Consider the following 14,200-nt stretch of genomic DNA (forward strand, 5'->3'; position numbering starts at 1 on the left):
CAAACTGGATTAAGACCCTTTATATTTTGTGTTGTTTACCCAATTTTCTCCAGCTGCTACTTAAACCAGTTTTTTCCCCCCGGCATTTGAGACAGTGAGATCTTAGAATAACAAGATCATATCAAAATATCAACTATCTTATTGTATTTATAGTAGTCGCTGGCAGCCAGTTTATATAGGATTTACATCTGTGTTTTTGAACTCTCCAATCAAGTGTGAATGAAAGTACTGATAGTATCATTACCAAATGATGCCTTACTGAAGTAATAATCACTGTTTATATTATTTTTCTTGATAAATTTGTATATATATTTAATATATGTAACACTGACTAATAAAGTCTTGGCTATCTCCTGATCGTTTCTGAATGAAGACATGTTACATTGTGGTACTGTTTTGTTTACAAGTATGTATGAGGCTTTTCCTTTCAATTGAATGACTTAGGAGAATATTCAAATTAAATTTTGATTTATTGCTAAGACTTGCAAGCTTTTTCTCTAAGTATGCATTTTATGAGTTCAAAAATTTTCGAAGAGTCTCTTGTTTTTATGTAAAATAATTCCTACTCATGTTATCCCAGGATTTAAACAAAAAAACCAATTTATGAACTTGAAATTCAAATTGTTGACAATAGTTATTGAGATTGCAAAAGTGAAAGTGTTAGCCATTCAGTCGTGTCTGACTCTTTGTGACCCCATGCATGGACTGTAGTACACCAGGCTCCTCTGTGCATGGAATTCTGTAGTCAAGAATAGTGGAATTCCCTTCTCCAGGAGATGTTCCCAACCCAGGGATCAAACCTGGGTCTCCTGCATTGCAGGACCTGAATACTTAAAATAATTAAATTCCAACAAGCATTATTTTAGATAGTCTCTTTAAAATACATCATATCTGTTTTTTATTCTTCTTTCATGTTGCAGTATATTTTCAAAATGTACTCTATATTCCAAACTTTACTATTTGTAAATGAATACATTTATTTTCTATCTGCTTGCATTATACAAATTCTAGTAAATTTTCATCTGTTATCAACTGTACTCCCTCTTTCTATTAAAACTATCCATAGGTTAAAATAGGTGAGGGGAAAATATTTATATTTTTTTTACTATATTGTCTTGATTTAAATATATTACTATATTTATTATATTTATACTATATTGTCTTGATTTAAAGACAAGCATTTAAGTTAAAAGATGAGTTAACTTGGTTCTCTTTGAGTAAGTCATGGTGTCATTTGGGAAACAAGAATGCATGACTATAGTAATTTTAAGAAACAAAACTATTTGGGATGCACTGATTATTAGTGATAAGATTTGGCAAATAGGAAAAAGAAGGTTAATCTATATGTTGTTACACACTGTTATATTATTTAGAAATTTTTTTCTAAAACTCTATCATCTTCAGTTTATTTTATTGATGGATGGTCATTTAAAACCCATAGGAGGAAAATTCACAGTTGTATAGCAAATCACAGGAAGACATATATTTTGGTTTTTTTCCACCCTTGCCAATTTTTAAATATCAATCTACTCTTCTCCTTTCCTCTGTCATCTTCATGTTCTTTAGTCGGTAAGTCCTGTCCGATTCTTTTGCAGCCAATGGACAGTAGCCTGCCAGGCTCCAATGTTCTTGGGATTTCCTAGGCAAGAATACTGGAGTGGGTTGCCATTTCCTTCTCCAAGGGATCTTCCCCATCCAGAGATCAAGCTTGCATCTCTTCCATTGGCAGGCTGATTCTTTACCACTGAGCCACCAGGGGAGCCTCATACTTCATGATAATAAAGGAACAAGGGTTGTCGACATAATAGAGAATCAATATATAACAATCAGAAAGTGAAAGTGTTAGTCGCTTTGTCGTGCCCAACTCTTTGCAGCCCCCGTGGACTGGAGCCCACCAGGCTCCTCTGTCCATGGAATTTCCCAGGCAAAAATACTGGAGTGGGTTGCCACTCCCTTCTATTCCTTCCTGGCCCAGGAATAGAACCCAGGTCTCCTGCATTGCAAGTGTTTACTGTCTGAGCCATCAGGGAAGCCCTAACAATCAAAGAGTGTATTACATATTTTACCATTCAAATGCAAGACTTGCCTTATCTTTGACCTGTAAGTTAAATCATGTTTACAAAATGTTGACCATAATCAGCCACTTTTCATGTTTAGCTTACTATATTTCTCATCATACTTAACTACAGATTTATAACATAATTATTATAAAAAGAAGATGCATTTGTATAAAATTAAAATTGTGATTTTTTTTTTGCTCTCAGCTCCTTCCTAGAGTGTTTTCAGTGAGCCTGAGACTGAAGAGACTTTGAAGGGGAGACTGGTTTCTCACTCAAGGGCCTGCTATCCTTAGTGTTAGAATAAATACCACACATGGTTCTTAGGCATAGAACCTTCCTAATGTATCTGTGGAGATGATTTTTCATTTACATAGATAGCAAATGAAGTTGATTTTTATGATATGAGGACTAGAGCCCCTCTTAACATCTATTTTAAGTCTTCCCTTCGTAGCTCAGCTGGTAAAGAATTCGCCTGCAATACGGGAGACCTGGGTTCCATCCCTGGGTTGGGAAAATCTCTGGAGAAGAAAAGGCTACCCATTTCAGTATTCTGGCCTGGAGAATTCCGTGGACTGTGTAGTCCACAGGATTGAAAAGAATTGGACACAACTGAGTGACTTTCACTAACATCTAGATTGCTGCCTGTGGTCATAAAGGATAACTTGTAGTTATCTGGGTTCTAAAATGTAAAGTGTATCAGGAACTCAGCAGATGCCATAGTCAGTACCATGGGAACTGTCCGTGGTCCTGTAAATTGCCTGCTTTGTACTCCCTGTAAAAAAGCACACTGAATTGTGATAATCTCCAATAACTATGGGCAAGTTTGTTACCAGCAACCTCTCCAACTTTGCATTTTGCTCAGTCTCCAGGTGCCTTAGCACTCTTTTTATTGATAGTATTTTCTCATGTAAAGATGAATCTATACAGCATGCCTTCATAGTCATTTTCCAAAGCAAAACAAAACGCACAAGAAATTTTGATTGAAGAGTTGGGAATCTGATTCACATATGTATAAAATAGCCATTGTCTTGATCTTTCAGTGGTTGCTTGTTGTTCTTGAGACAGAACAGATCTTTCTGTTTTTGCTTCCCCAACCCTGGACAGCCAGCCATACTTTTCTCCCTCTGAACAATTACAATAACCTGCTAATGGAGTTTTGATCTCCAGTGTATATTATCATTAGGGAATTTCAATGTTCCAGCCAAATTTTGTTTACATAAAGCATTGTTTTTCATCCCATCACTTCCTGGTTGAAAATCATTCCGCTTATTAAAACAAAAGCAAAACGCTTTGCTATAGGCATCACGGTAAAGCTTTGGGAATTTAGTGGAATATTGTCTACAATAGTTCTACAGGGTCTATAGGAATATAGGCTATTCTCTGAGAGAACAGTGAGTTTTACCCAATGGCATTGCTTCTAGTCTCTTTAGATATTCCTACTGATCCCAAAATTCAGAGAACTGTGCAGGCTCACAGCCCCCTCTCCCACTGAATCTGTGCACAAGTTCTTTGCTCAAATCAGAACGATCTCTGTCTTGCAGACATTTACTCTGAACATTATAGAGCCTCGGCTCACAACTCTTCTTTGAACCAGTCTCCTCCATAGGGAATACCCACTTTTATTTCTGTCTTACTGGATTCTACCCATTTTTTAGGGATTAGGGGATTTTTTCTTCTCCCTCACACTATTATTTTTGCCTAGGGCAATCTCTTCCTTCTCTGAAATTCTGTAATATTCTTCTTCTGACTTCTTCCTTGAAAATTTGCCTTTAGAAATTCAGCCTAAACCTCTATTTGCAGAATGAATAGCTCCTGAATCTCTCTTCCTAGCCACCTGTGTCTAATGAGGGCTTCAACAATACATAGATTTAAAGTTGAATCAAGGTTTCACTAAACATTTACTACTTGTTTTGCATAACTTGTTTAACTTCTGTGGGCCTTCTTTTCTTATCTGTAAAATCAAAATAACGATAATACCTACCTTCTCAAGTAATTGTGAGGAATAATACGATGGGTATGTCTAAAGACCCTGCTATTTACTGTGCATTCAATAAATGCTAGCAATTATTAATATTGTCAGCTTCAATTTCTACCTCCCTGATTAGTTTATTTAGACTTACCAGAACCGGAAGGTCAGTTTAGCTGTCTTTCCTCCAGTATCTATTATCATCTCTCTTAGAGTTACCTTGAACTTCCTCCTAATAAATTAACAAATGGATATAACTGTATACTATGGCTTATTCCAATAAAAGCTGAGATTCTTTCTTCTTGTGAGAAAAAGTGTTACTTGAAACATTGCAAAAGAGTTAAATTCTCAAATAACATAAGTAATTTAAGATTCTTCAGAAAGTCCTTTCCTTGATTATTTTCTTCACTAATGCCCAGGCTAACACAGTTGTGCTTTCATGCCGAGGTAAATGATACAGTTGCAGAAACTTCTCTCTAGGATGGATTAATTTAAATTTTTCTCATGCCCTCTGTATATTATGACTTAAATCTTAGACTACTTGTTACACAATCATTATTGGCATAAGATTTGTATATTTAGACACATATTTACCTGAACTTTATACATACAAGGAAAGAAATAGAACAGATTCTGCCCATATCCTTACCAGCATTTTTTCTTTTTCTCCCATTACATTTATGTTTTATCAGGTTAGCGAAATGTTGTTATTCTCTCATACTGATTCTAATCACTTTGATGTGTTTTAAGTCAACTAAATTCTTGGAGTTTGTCATCTTGCAGTAGTGAGTTGAATATGAATGAAACTTTCTCATACCTAAAAAACCCTGGCAAAATTGGAACCTAGTCATAACAGTTTTGTTGACAGTATGTACAGACTCTGCTTGGCTTCGAAATTATTAAAAATTATTTATGTTCACTATTGTTCCAGAGGTAAGTATGTTTTATGGTGTTCTAATTCTTACAAAAAGAAAATCAATTTGTAACAAGATCTTATTACTTGGACACTGCACTGAAATATGAATTTTCTATGGATAAGAACAAAACCAACTAAAGTTAATGCAGGAAGATGTGTTTTGTATGTGTAATTCAAACAGTCTGGTATATAGATTGTTAACAATGAAAACAGGAAATCTTAGGAAAATAAGCAACAGAATACAGTGTCTCCAGTTATGTTTTAAGATGCCAAGTAAGCAAATGTACAAACTTTTTGTCATTTAATATACCTCTTTGTTAAAATTTATATATAGCAACATTTTATATTATCTTTCATACCAAAAATTAATCAAAATCCGAAATTAGACTGTTTCTAGTCTTAAGGAAAAGCAGATCAGCTTTGGAAATTTTATGTGAGAGAGGCACGGAGTGATCACACTTGATAAACGTGTGCTGCATTGCTGAATGCAGTGCTAGAAAAAATTAAATAAGCAGTCTAGAGTTATTCTAGAGCATCAGAAGACGAATCGTTACCATTAAAAATAGAATCATAGAGTGTTAATGCTGAGAGAAATCTGAAAACTCCAGGAGATGGTGAGGGACAAGGAGGACTGGCATGCTGCAGTCCACAGGGTCGCGAAGAGTCGGACATGACTTCGTGACTGAAAAACAGTATGTTTTTAACAACATCATTTTCATGAAATTAAAGAGAAAGCCACTGCTTCAAACCACACACATACAAACTAGGAGAGTGATGGATCAGAGGGAGGGGGGATTTGGAATTTGAACAGAAGCAGAGAGGAGGGTTGGAGGTAGAAAATAAGGAGGAGAAGACTCAGCAGCCTGGATGAGACTATGCAGGTTAGAAGTCTAAAGGAAACCACCTGGTCTTATCCGTACCATTCTTCCTCCCAGGAAAATGAGAAAAGTGCTAGCTCGCTTTTCCCTGGAAAGTAGGCTAAGTTAGAAAAGGACCCTCGAGCTGTTAGAGACACCCAGTACTCTTTTATCATTCATAGATCAACAAATTTACCTTATGTCTGGATAAATAGCTGTAACGTTACTTCTTGGAAAAGCGAAAAAGTTTTCCTCTTACTAATTACTTAATTCCGAACAATTCCATGGCTTGGTGTGTAATCACATCTAAATGTGCCACTAAACTCATGGCTGACCGCATCCTTTCCTGTTTATGAAAAAGCAGAAGTGCCCAGGGTTTAAAAGGTGGTGAAGGAAATGAATAGCGTGAGAGAAACAAGGTGCAGAAAAATAGTCCAGAAACTCTGAGATAAATTACACTTTTGTATCACTTTGACACTGTTTATCTTGAACGATATGCAGATAAACAGAGGTTTGTGCAGAGATTTTCTCATGAGCAATCATGTGAGTATAGTACTTTCCATAAATGTAACTTTGAATATTAAAAAAATCTATCCATTGATGAAAAAATTGTCTGCTTTGATTTTCATTATCCTTTCAAATGAGTAGCGTTTTCATAAAATACCTTCCTTCCCAGAAGATATTTGACCTGAGACATGACAGCATCCAGGAAACTGTTAGGGAAGAATTTGGTCGTATGAGAACCGAATATCCTTAATGTTTTAGGGCCAATAAGGGCTTAGACTTCTGTTAAGAATCAGAAGAAGCATATAATCATGAGCAGTGTTAAAGAGGGATAAAATTAGCAAAGTTTCCACCAGTGTCTCAACTTCTGATGGTATATAGAAAGTAATCTGCCTTTCAGTACTTGTAGGACAAGATTTGCTTGAGTGCTTTCTGGCAAGCTAGGGCTTCCTTTTGTGTATAGTATGCATGATTTAAAAGAAGCTGTGTCAGCACTGATTTATACATTGACAGCTAAGGATAATAAGGTATGGGCAAACATACAGCTCACCCTTTTACAGATTAACCTGGAGACTGCATTAGGCAAATTTGATAGCATTAAAAGATTTTGCCAATTTGTCTGGAAACAATTTCTCTTTTGTAGTGTGTCAAGGGTAACACTTCATGCCATTGTACTAATTTAAATGGCTTTGATAAATTGTTCAAGAGGTTAGAGAATAGTAGTGCAGATATATATTTAGCACTTTAAAATAAAAAAAAGGCTATTAACTTAATTGTTAAATGAATTTAATCTGTAAAAATCAAAAGTGCTCCAGAATCTAAGTGTTTTCTTGGAAGCGCAGCAACCATATTACATCATGAGTCTTTAAAAGTCTTCTTAGAAAATAAAATTATACATCCACATACTTCCTAATAAGCAGAGATGTCTTCTGCTGTTACAGTTGCATGAGTGGTAGCTGTTATTTGGGGAAAGCCTTAGTTTATACAGGCAATAAAATTGTATCTTCTCCAGGCTCACCTTTTTTATATTGCTCATCTTAGATCGCACAGTTTGCATGGCATCAAGGTAGCCTCCTGTATGATTATGTCCCCCAGAGACCTTCTTAAAAATGAGATGTATATTTCATGAGACATTCTCTATGTACATAATTTTTAAAGTAGGGAATTTGAAGAGGCCCCTCTGAAAGTCACTGAATTAAATCATTGCCCCTTTATTCAATTGCCTTGTGAGAAAAACAGCTATTTCAAACAGTTCCCTTAAGAACAAACCTCAAATGTAAATTGGCCTTTTTGGTAAATCTTGTGCTTGAAATAATACAAAGATCCTAATCTTTGTATTAGGGTCATAGGCCTACCCTGTTATGTACCTCCCTTCCCAATGCATGCAAGGCTGAAAACTCACCTATATCATCAACCATTTGGTTTTTATCTCAAGTGAATCATTAAAATACTTTTTATTTATAAGAACAATAATACCACTAAGCATCAGGGTACTAGATTTTAGATAAAAGCTGATTATTTGTTTAAGAAAAAAGGAGAAAGCAGTGGGATTTAGTACTTAGTTCTCTGTTTCAACCAAGTAAATTCCTTAGTATGAACAAGGAAATTTTAATTCCCCAAACAAACGGTAGGAGAAAGCAAACTTAAGTTTGAAACATGCTTTATTTTCAATTTTTAAACATTACAAAGTGAGTAATAACTGCTGGAGAAGAGTTACTTGAGTTTTGTGTAATTTGGAATGAATTAATACAGCTTTAAATGTTTGACTGTAGATATATGTAGAATTTTATTCTTGCTGCAGTATGCGTTTCTTCGTGTTTGGGGCTGAAATCAGTGTCTTTGAGAAAATAATTTTTGGTTTTTAGTTTTCTAAAAAGTTGGTTTCTGGAGAGTGATATAATTTGAGAAGCTCTTTAACTGAAAAATCTGTAATATTTACAGTGCCGTGGATTCACCATTAATGATAGTGCAAATTACGGAAACAGTGAAGCTTAATATGAAACAACTGGTAGCTTTGTAAAGTATATGCCTAGTTGGGAATAGCAAGGAGATAGATGGGGTGTCATTTCTCTTTCTTGATTTGAAGTTCTTGAAGAAAAGCTGCTTTTAAAAGAAGAAAACCTAAAAGTAGTCTTGCTCTTTCTTGCCAAGGATAGTGAAATTAACATGCAGCTGGGCTTCTCTGATAAATGGATTCTGTTAGGTCACTGAGGGGTGCATGTGACATTAAGTGATTTACAGTCCTTTACCTTAATGAAATTGTTTCAGCAAGATGACGCTGAAAGCTCTTAATGGATAGCTTTTCTTGATGTAATGAAATTGCATTCCTATGGCATTTAATATAAGGTGCAGTTATTATTTACTGGCGCTTTCCGAGGGCTGCTATTTGCACAGACAGTTCAGAACAAAAAGAGATTTCAGTGGCGGCACCGAGGCCAGAATGGCTTGTGACATTCTTCTGCAGATGAGTGGATTTGTGAGAGCATTTTGGTTGTTGCGGCTAGGGCTTGAGAGACCCTTCAGGAGACTTCCTTTCACCTAACCCTGCTAGTGTCCAGTCTTTTACATATTCTTCTAATCTGTTTAACAGGCAACTGGATTACAACCAGATCAGCTGTATTGAAGATGGGGCATTCAGGGCACTCAGGGACCTGGAAGTGCTGTAAGTATCGCTTATTTCTCTTACTCTTTTAACCAGAGCTTTGTGTTTAGGGAGTGCTAACGTGGATGCTTATCTGTTAGCTTGAAATCTTGTGTCAGAATGGTTTCTGAAAGAGAAAGAGAGCCCTTAAATAACTCAGAGCAAATGCAGAGAAGAGTGGAAATGCATGGGTGCAAGATCTTATATATTATATATGTATGCTTAGGTAGAATTGTTTAATTTTGAAAAGACACTCACATGTTCACATGTATTGTCTTTTAAGTGTTTCTCCTTGTGGTAAAACAGTCTCATACACGGGATTTGTAAGAATTCCCAGAATTGCTATATATATAGATAGCATCGGTTGTACCGGAAAAATTACAAAAAAAAAAAAACAACAAACAAAACCTTAAGAGCTGATATGTTGGTATATTTTAGTTGCTGTGCGATGGAAAGACATTTCTCATTTTAAAATATTATTTTAACTAGGTAGCTTACCATCTTTGTAAGGTTATTTTAAAATGTACTTTCTAAATTTAATAAGCCGCCTATTAGGTCCATTTTAAAGTCTACTAACTTCATAAAGTACCACACACAGATTTGAATTATAATTGGCATTTTCTGTCCTTTCCTGCTGGATAGACATTGCTGAAAAATTGATTAGAGGCAACTGAGTAATCTCTACAGATATTTGACACTGTAAAAATAATTTTAATGACATTATTAATTATAATGAAAAATAATTTTAACGAAAACTAGTTCCTAAAGCTGCATAAGCCGCCTATACACTTCTGAAAAATTTCCCCAAAGATTCACCTTTCTAACTTTTTAAGTATACTTACTAATTTTTCCCTCTAATAAAATATAGTTCTAAGATATAATTCTCCCCTGACTCAATTTATTCATCAATTTGAATCTAAATTAAATGTGAAGAGGTTTTGAATTTTTAGTTCATGTATTAAAAGTTATCAGAAATTATGAAATTCTTCCAAAAAAAGATCTCATTGCTTTATAAATTGAGTTTGAAGAACAGAGTGTAATTCTGAATAAAGTTGATTGTTTCAACTAGGATGGCTTATTTTAACAATTTTTCTATATGGTTTTGGTGTTAATTGTGAATAAATGAAACTAATTTCTAGCTGCATCACATACAGTTATTATTTTTAAAGAATTATATAAGAATGAGTTGATTGAAATAAAATGTTCTGAGGATATACACTATTCTCTAACCATGTGAGAGATGTTAATAAGAATCTACCTTATTCTAAAGGAAAAAGGAATTTAAAGTGCTTATTATACAAACTGTAGTTATAAGTTCACTTTTAAAATTGTGTTCCAGAGCCATTTTTAATAGGAAGTTCACTAGTGCTATTTCAAAGTCAAAATAACTGCAGTACAGCTATGATTTCTTGATAGTGCTCTGACATCAGAACTATAGTCAATGTCACTAAACCCATATGTGAAGAGACTACCACATGTACTATTTAGTTGAATAGCGCAGATCAAATGAAAGAATTTGTTAGTAATGGTACCAAACACCTTATGAAAAATTTGCTGAATGTTTTGAATGAATTGAATATCATAAAATATTTCATTATTAAGCAAAAGAACTTACTTATTAGATATAGAATAACTAATACATATGTAATATATTGAGGATATGTTGAGTGCTCTACATATATCTGAGAGAGAGAGAGAGAGGAAGTAGCTGCTATGTGCCAAGCACTGTGGTCAGCACTGGAAACACTTTACCCACAAATACAATAACTCTTCATTTACTTTTTTTGGTTTTAAACTAATATCATTGTTTTGAGAAGCAGTAAATTCAAGAAAACACAGTCACCTCATATATTTTGTTGGGTTTACAAAATATCTAAAAGATGATTTTTGTAAGACCTACTGTCATGAAACATACCAAAGAATGATAAATATCTCATGGTTCATGGAATCAAAATAAAAATTCAAAATGTTGGGAACTCTTTTGAGTACTTTAATATGTAGATCTCAAAAAGCTAGCTAATGGTCAGAGTTTGTTAAAGGAAATAATTAAAATCAGCACGAAACAAGGAAATGTAAATTTTTATCAAAGACTTTTAATGTTTTGTGTTTAAATTTTATAAAGTTAAGCAGACATTCTGTTAACATATATTAATTTTTTAAATGCTTGTGATTGACCCAATGTTTAGAGAAAAAATTAATGAAGAATTTAAGGCTGACTTGGATAGAGCAGTGGAAAGACTAAATATGTTAAGCCCTAAATCTCCTAATCTCTTGACAAGTAAATCAAAAGTTCACCCATTATAAACAGTTGGTCTGGGGCTTTTTAAATATAAAGCTACTGTTTTAAATACAGAGTTCAGAAAGTAGGTTACCCATTTTGATTGTTTCTATCATCCATGACTCTTTAAGAGATATCTTTTTATTACGTGGAAATAATGAAAGAGCATTAATTTGCGCATCACCCTAAATTTCAGATTTCTAATATTTTAGATCTTTAAAAATGTTAATTTGTGATTCATTTGCAAATGTATGAATATACTGAGGCCAAACAGGGAAAGATGGGTATAAACATACTGAGCCACTGATGAAAATTCGTTTCATTAAAATATATATTAAGGGAGAGAGTGAATAAAGTTCAAGAAGGAAAAGCCAAGGTAGATGAAAGCAGGGAGACAGTTGATCACTTGCATGTTCTTAATGAACTGACTTTTTATGGAAATTCTCATTGATAGGATTTAGAGTTTATTTTCCTAATAAGATACTGTGTCAAAAGTAACACTGGAAACTAATTGTAGATCAGTATTTTCTTTTCCTTGGACACTAGATTCAGAAATGACATATATCCCTTGACTTGCCAGTTTTATATGGTTTATTTTTCTTTTCTATAGAATAGACATAATTTAATTTAATTGAAACATAGTGGTTCATATCCATCCAATATCAGACTCTGCCAAATCCTATGCTTAGCACTTGGGAATAAGAAGAAATAAATCAAGATTGAAGTCTGAGAGGGCCTAAATGATTACCAAGACTAACATTTCTATTTACCCACCAAGATATCTTTTGTACACGAATATATTCTCATTACAAAGACAAAATCTTGAGGTTAAACATAGAAATAGATTTTCATATAGGAAAAAGTGTTCACAAGTAAAGCAGTATATAAATTGGCATTATTTCATAATAGGAATTTATATAACACCTGCATGTTATTATACCTAATCAACACTTGTTAATTTCAAAATAATTTCATTGGTTCCACATATTGTTCAGTTACCAGATATTAACATCAATATTGCTTTGCCAGCATCATGCATGCTACATGCTAAGTCGCTTCAGTCGTGTCTGACTCTGTATAACCCTTATGGACTGTAGCCCACCAGACTTCTCTGTCCATGGGATTCTCCAGGCAAGAATACTGGAGTGGGTTGCCGTACCCTCCTCCAGGCGATCTTCCCAACCCAGGGATCAAACCCTTAAGTCTTCTGCATTGGCAGGCGGGTTCTTTACCACTTGTGCCATCTGGGAAGCCCTTGCCAGCATCAACACTAAATAAAAATACTAAGATAATTTCTTTAGTTGAATTAAATGAATTGACATTTTGAGAAGTCTTCAAATTGATAGCCACGGGCTTCAGCGTGCAATGTAAACTCTTTTATGTGGAATTATAAGAAACTGACGGCTTCCCTTCTTTACCGGCTTCCCTGGTGGCTCAGACAGTAAAGAATCCGCCTGCAATGCACGAGACCTGGGTTAGATCCCTGAGTTTGCAAGTTTCCCTGAAGGAGGGCATGGTAACCCACTCCAGTGTCCTTGGCCTGGAGAGTCACCATGGACAGAGGAGCCTGGTGAGCTACAGTCCATAGGGCTGCAAACGGTGGGATACGACTGAGCAACTATGCACAGCACAGCATAAGAAGCTGTAGTTCAAAATTAATGCATATCTGCTGAGTGTGAATTATTTTTTATTAAAGTTATCCCCAAAGTCACATTATCCAACAGTCAGTATGCTGTGTACTCTGAAGATTTAAACCATATAAAGTCAGCATAAATTTTGAGCATAGGAAAAGGGGTCATTTAAAGCAAATCCCTTTGAGAAGTGAAACCTTTTATTTCAGACATCGAGATATGTTTTAATGGTGTTTGAGAAAAATCTCATTTCACTTGAGTACCGGGAAATACTAGAAGCTTTTAGATAACGTAAGTCAACCAATTCAGCGCTTTATAGGTCCTTCATTCAGCGTTTTTTTTTTTTTTTTTCCTATGTGACCTGTTTCAGATCAGTCAGATTAGTTCTTACATCATTCAATACATTCCAAAACTGGATAGTAAAAAGAGTCCATGCGTGTTCTAGATCTGTAGCTATCGCATCCTGCTTTACGGAGAAATTTAAGTTAATTCCTTGACTCCTGAATACCCTGTATCCCACCATTGATAACCATAGCCACCAGCTAGTCTAAAGTGACCTCAGTGTATCTTGCTTAGCCCAAGCAGAACTGGCCCCATAGCCCATGGAGTCTCTGAAACATTTGAGTTGCCAGTATTTAAAAATTAGAAAGCTTGGTCTAAGAGCTTCCATTTCTAGCTTCTTTTGAGCAGATCAGATTGTTTGGCAGCTTTCCATCACAGCAGAGCAATAGTTCATCAGAGCTGAATATTAGCTGCTACAGCAAAGAATATCACCATCCCCAAGCTCCTCGCCGTCCCCAGCTGTCTGTCTCCATCTCTCTTCCCTATTTTATTTCTTTCCAAGCAGCCTACTTCTCTCATGTATGTTTCCTGTCTGGCCTCTGTAGACAAGTAAATGTGCAATGTCTAATTCAAGCATTTCTCGAGTATCAAACAGCATCCAACTGTACCAAAGAACCATCTTTCCTGCCTCCTTCAGCAACTTGCCGTATGTAATCATCACCCAACTGTATCTTCTTTGTACTGGAATCATTTGCCATCTCCACATTTTTCACCCATTGCTGGGATAATGATCTTTCTCACTGTCTTGTCACAGTAAGACTGAGAAAAAAGAACTCTGTCTTCTAAATCTTATTAACTCTAAGTTTTTGTAATTTGTGTAATTGGTTTCCACAATTAACTGTATGCTATTTTAAGACAGGATTTTATGCCTGATTTATTTTCAGAAATTTCATATTGCCATAAAAATAAGAGCCATTCAGGAAATGTTTGATGAATGAATGAGTAATAGTTGTAGTTGAGATAGTAGTAATAATACAACTGACAATGCTTGTGTTAGAGGGAAAG

General features: G+C 35.1%; 1 protein-coding gene across 4 annotated transcripts in view; it reads left to right on the top strand.

Annotated features, from left to right (window-relative positions):
• SLIT2 (slit guidance ligand 2) overlaps positions 1 to 14,200 on the top strand; it is a 403,430-nt gene that overhangs the window by 253,172 nt on the left and 136,058 nt on the right. For all 4 annotated transcript variants that reach the window (XM_060417558.1, XM_004009724.5, XM_060417559.1 and 1 more), the window contains exon 6: positions 8,894 to 8,965. In XM_060417558.1, coding sequence (XP_060273541.1) covers positions 8,894 to 8,965 — 72 coding nt within the window. The remainder of the gene's footprint in view (positions 1 to 8,893; positions 8,966 to 14,200) is intronic.

This window comes from Ovis aries, chromosome 6, assembly GCF_016772045.2.
Source record: "Ovis aries strain OAR_USU_Benz2616 breed Rambouillet chromosome 6, ARS-UI_Ramb_v3.0, whole genome shotgun sequence".
Lineage (NCBI taxonomy): Eukaryota > Metazoa > Chordata > Mammalia > Artiodactyla > Bovidae > Ovis > Ovis aries.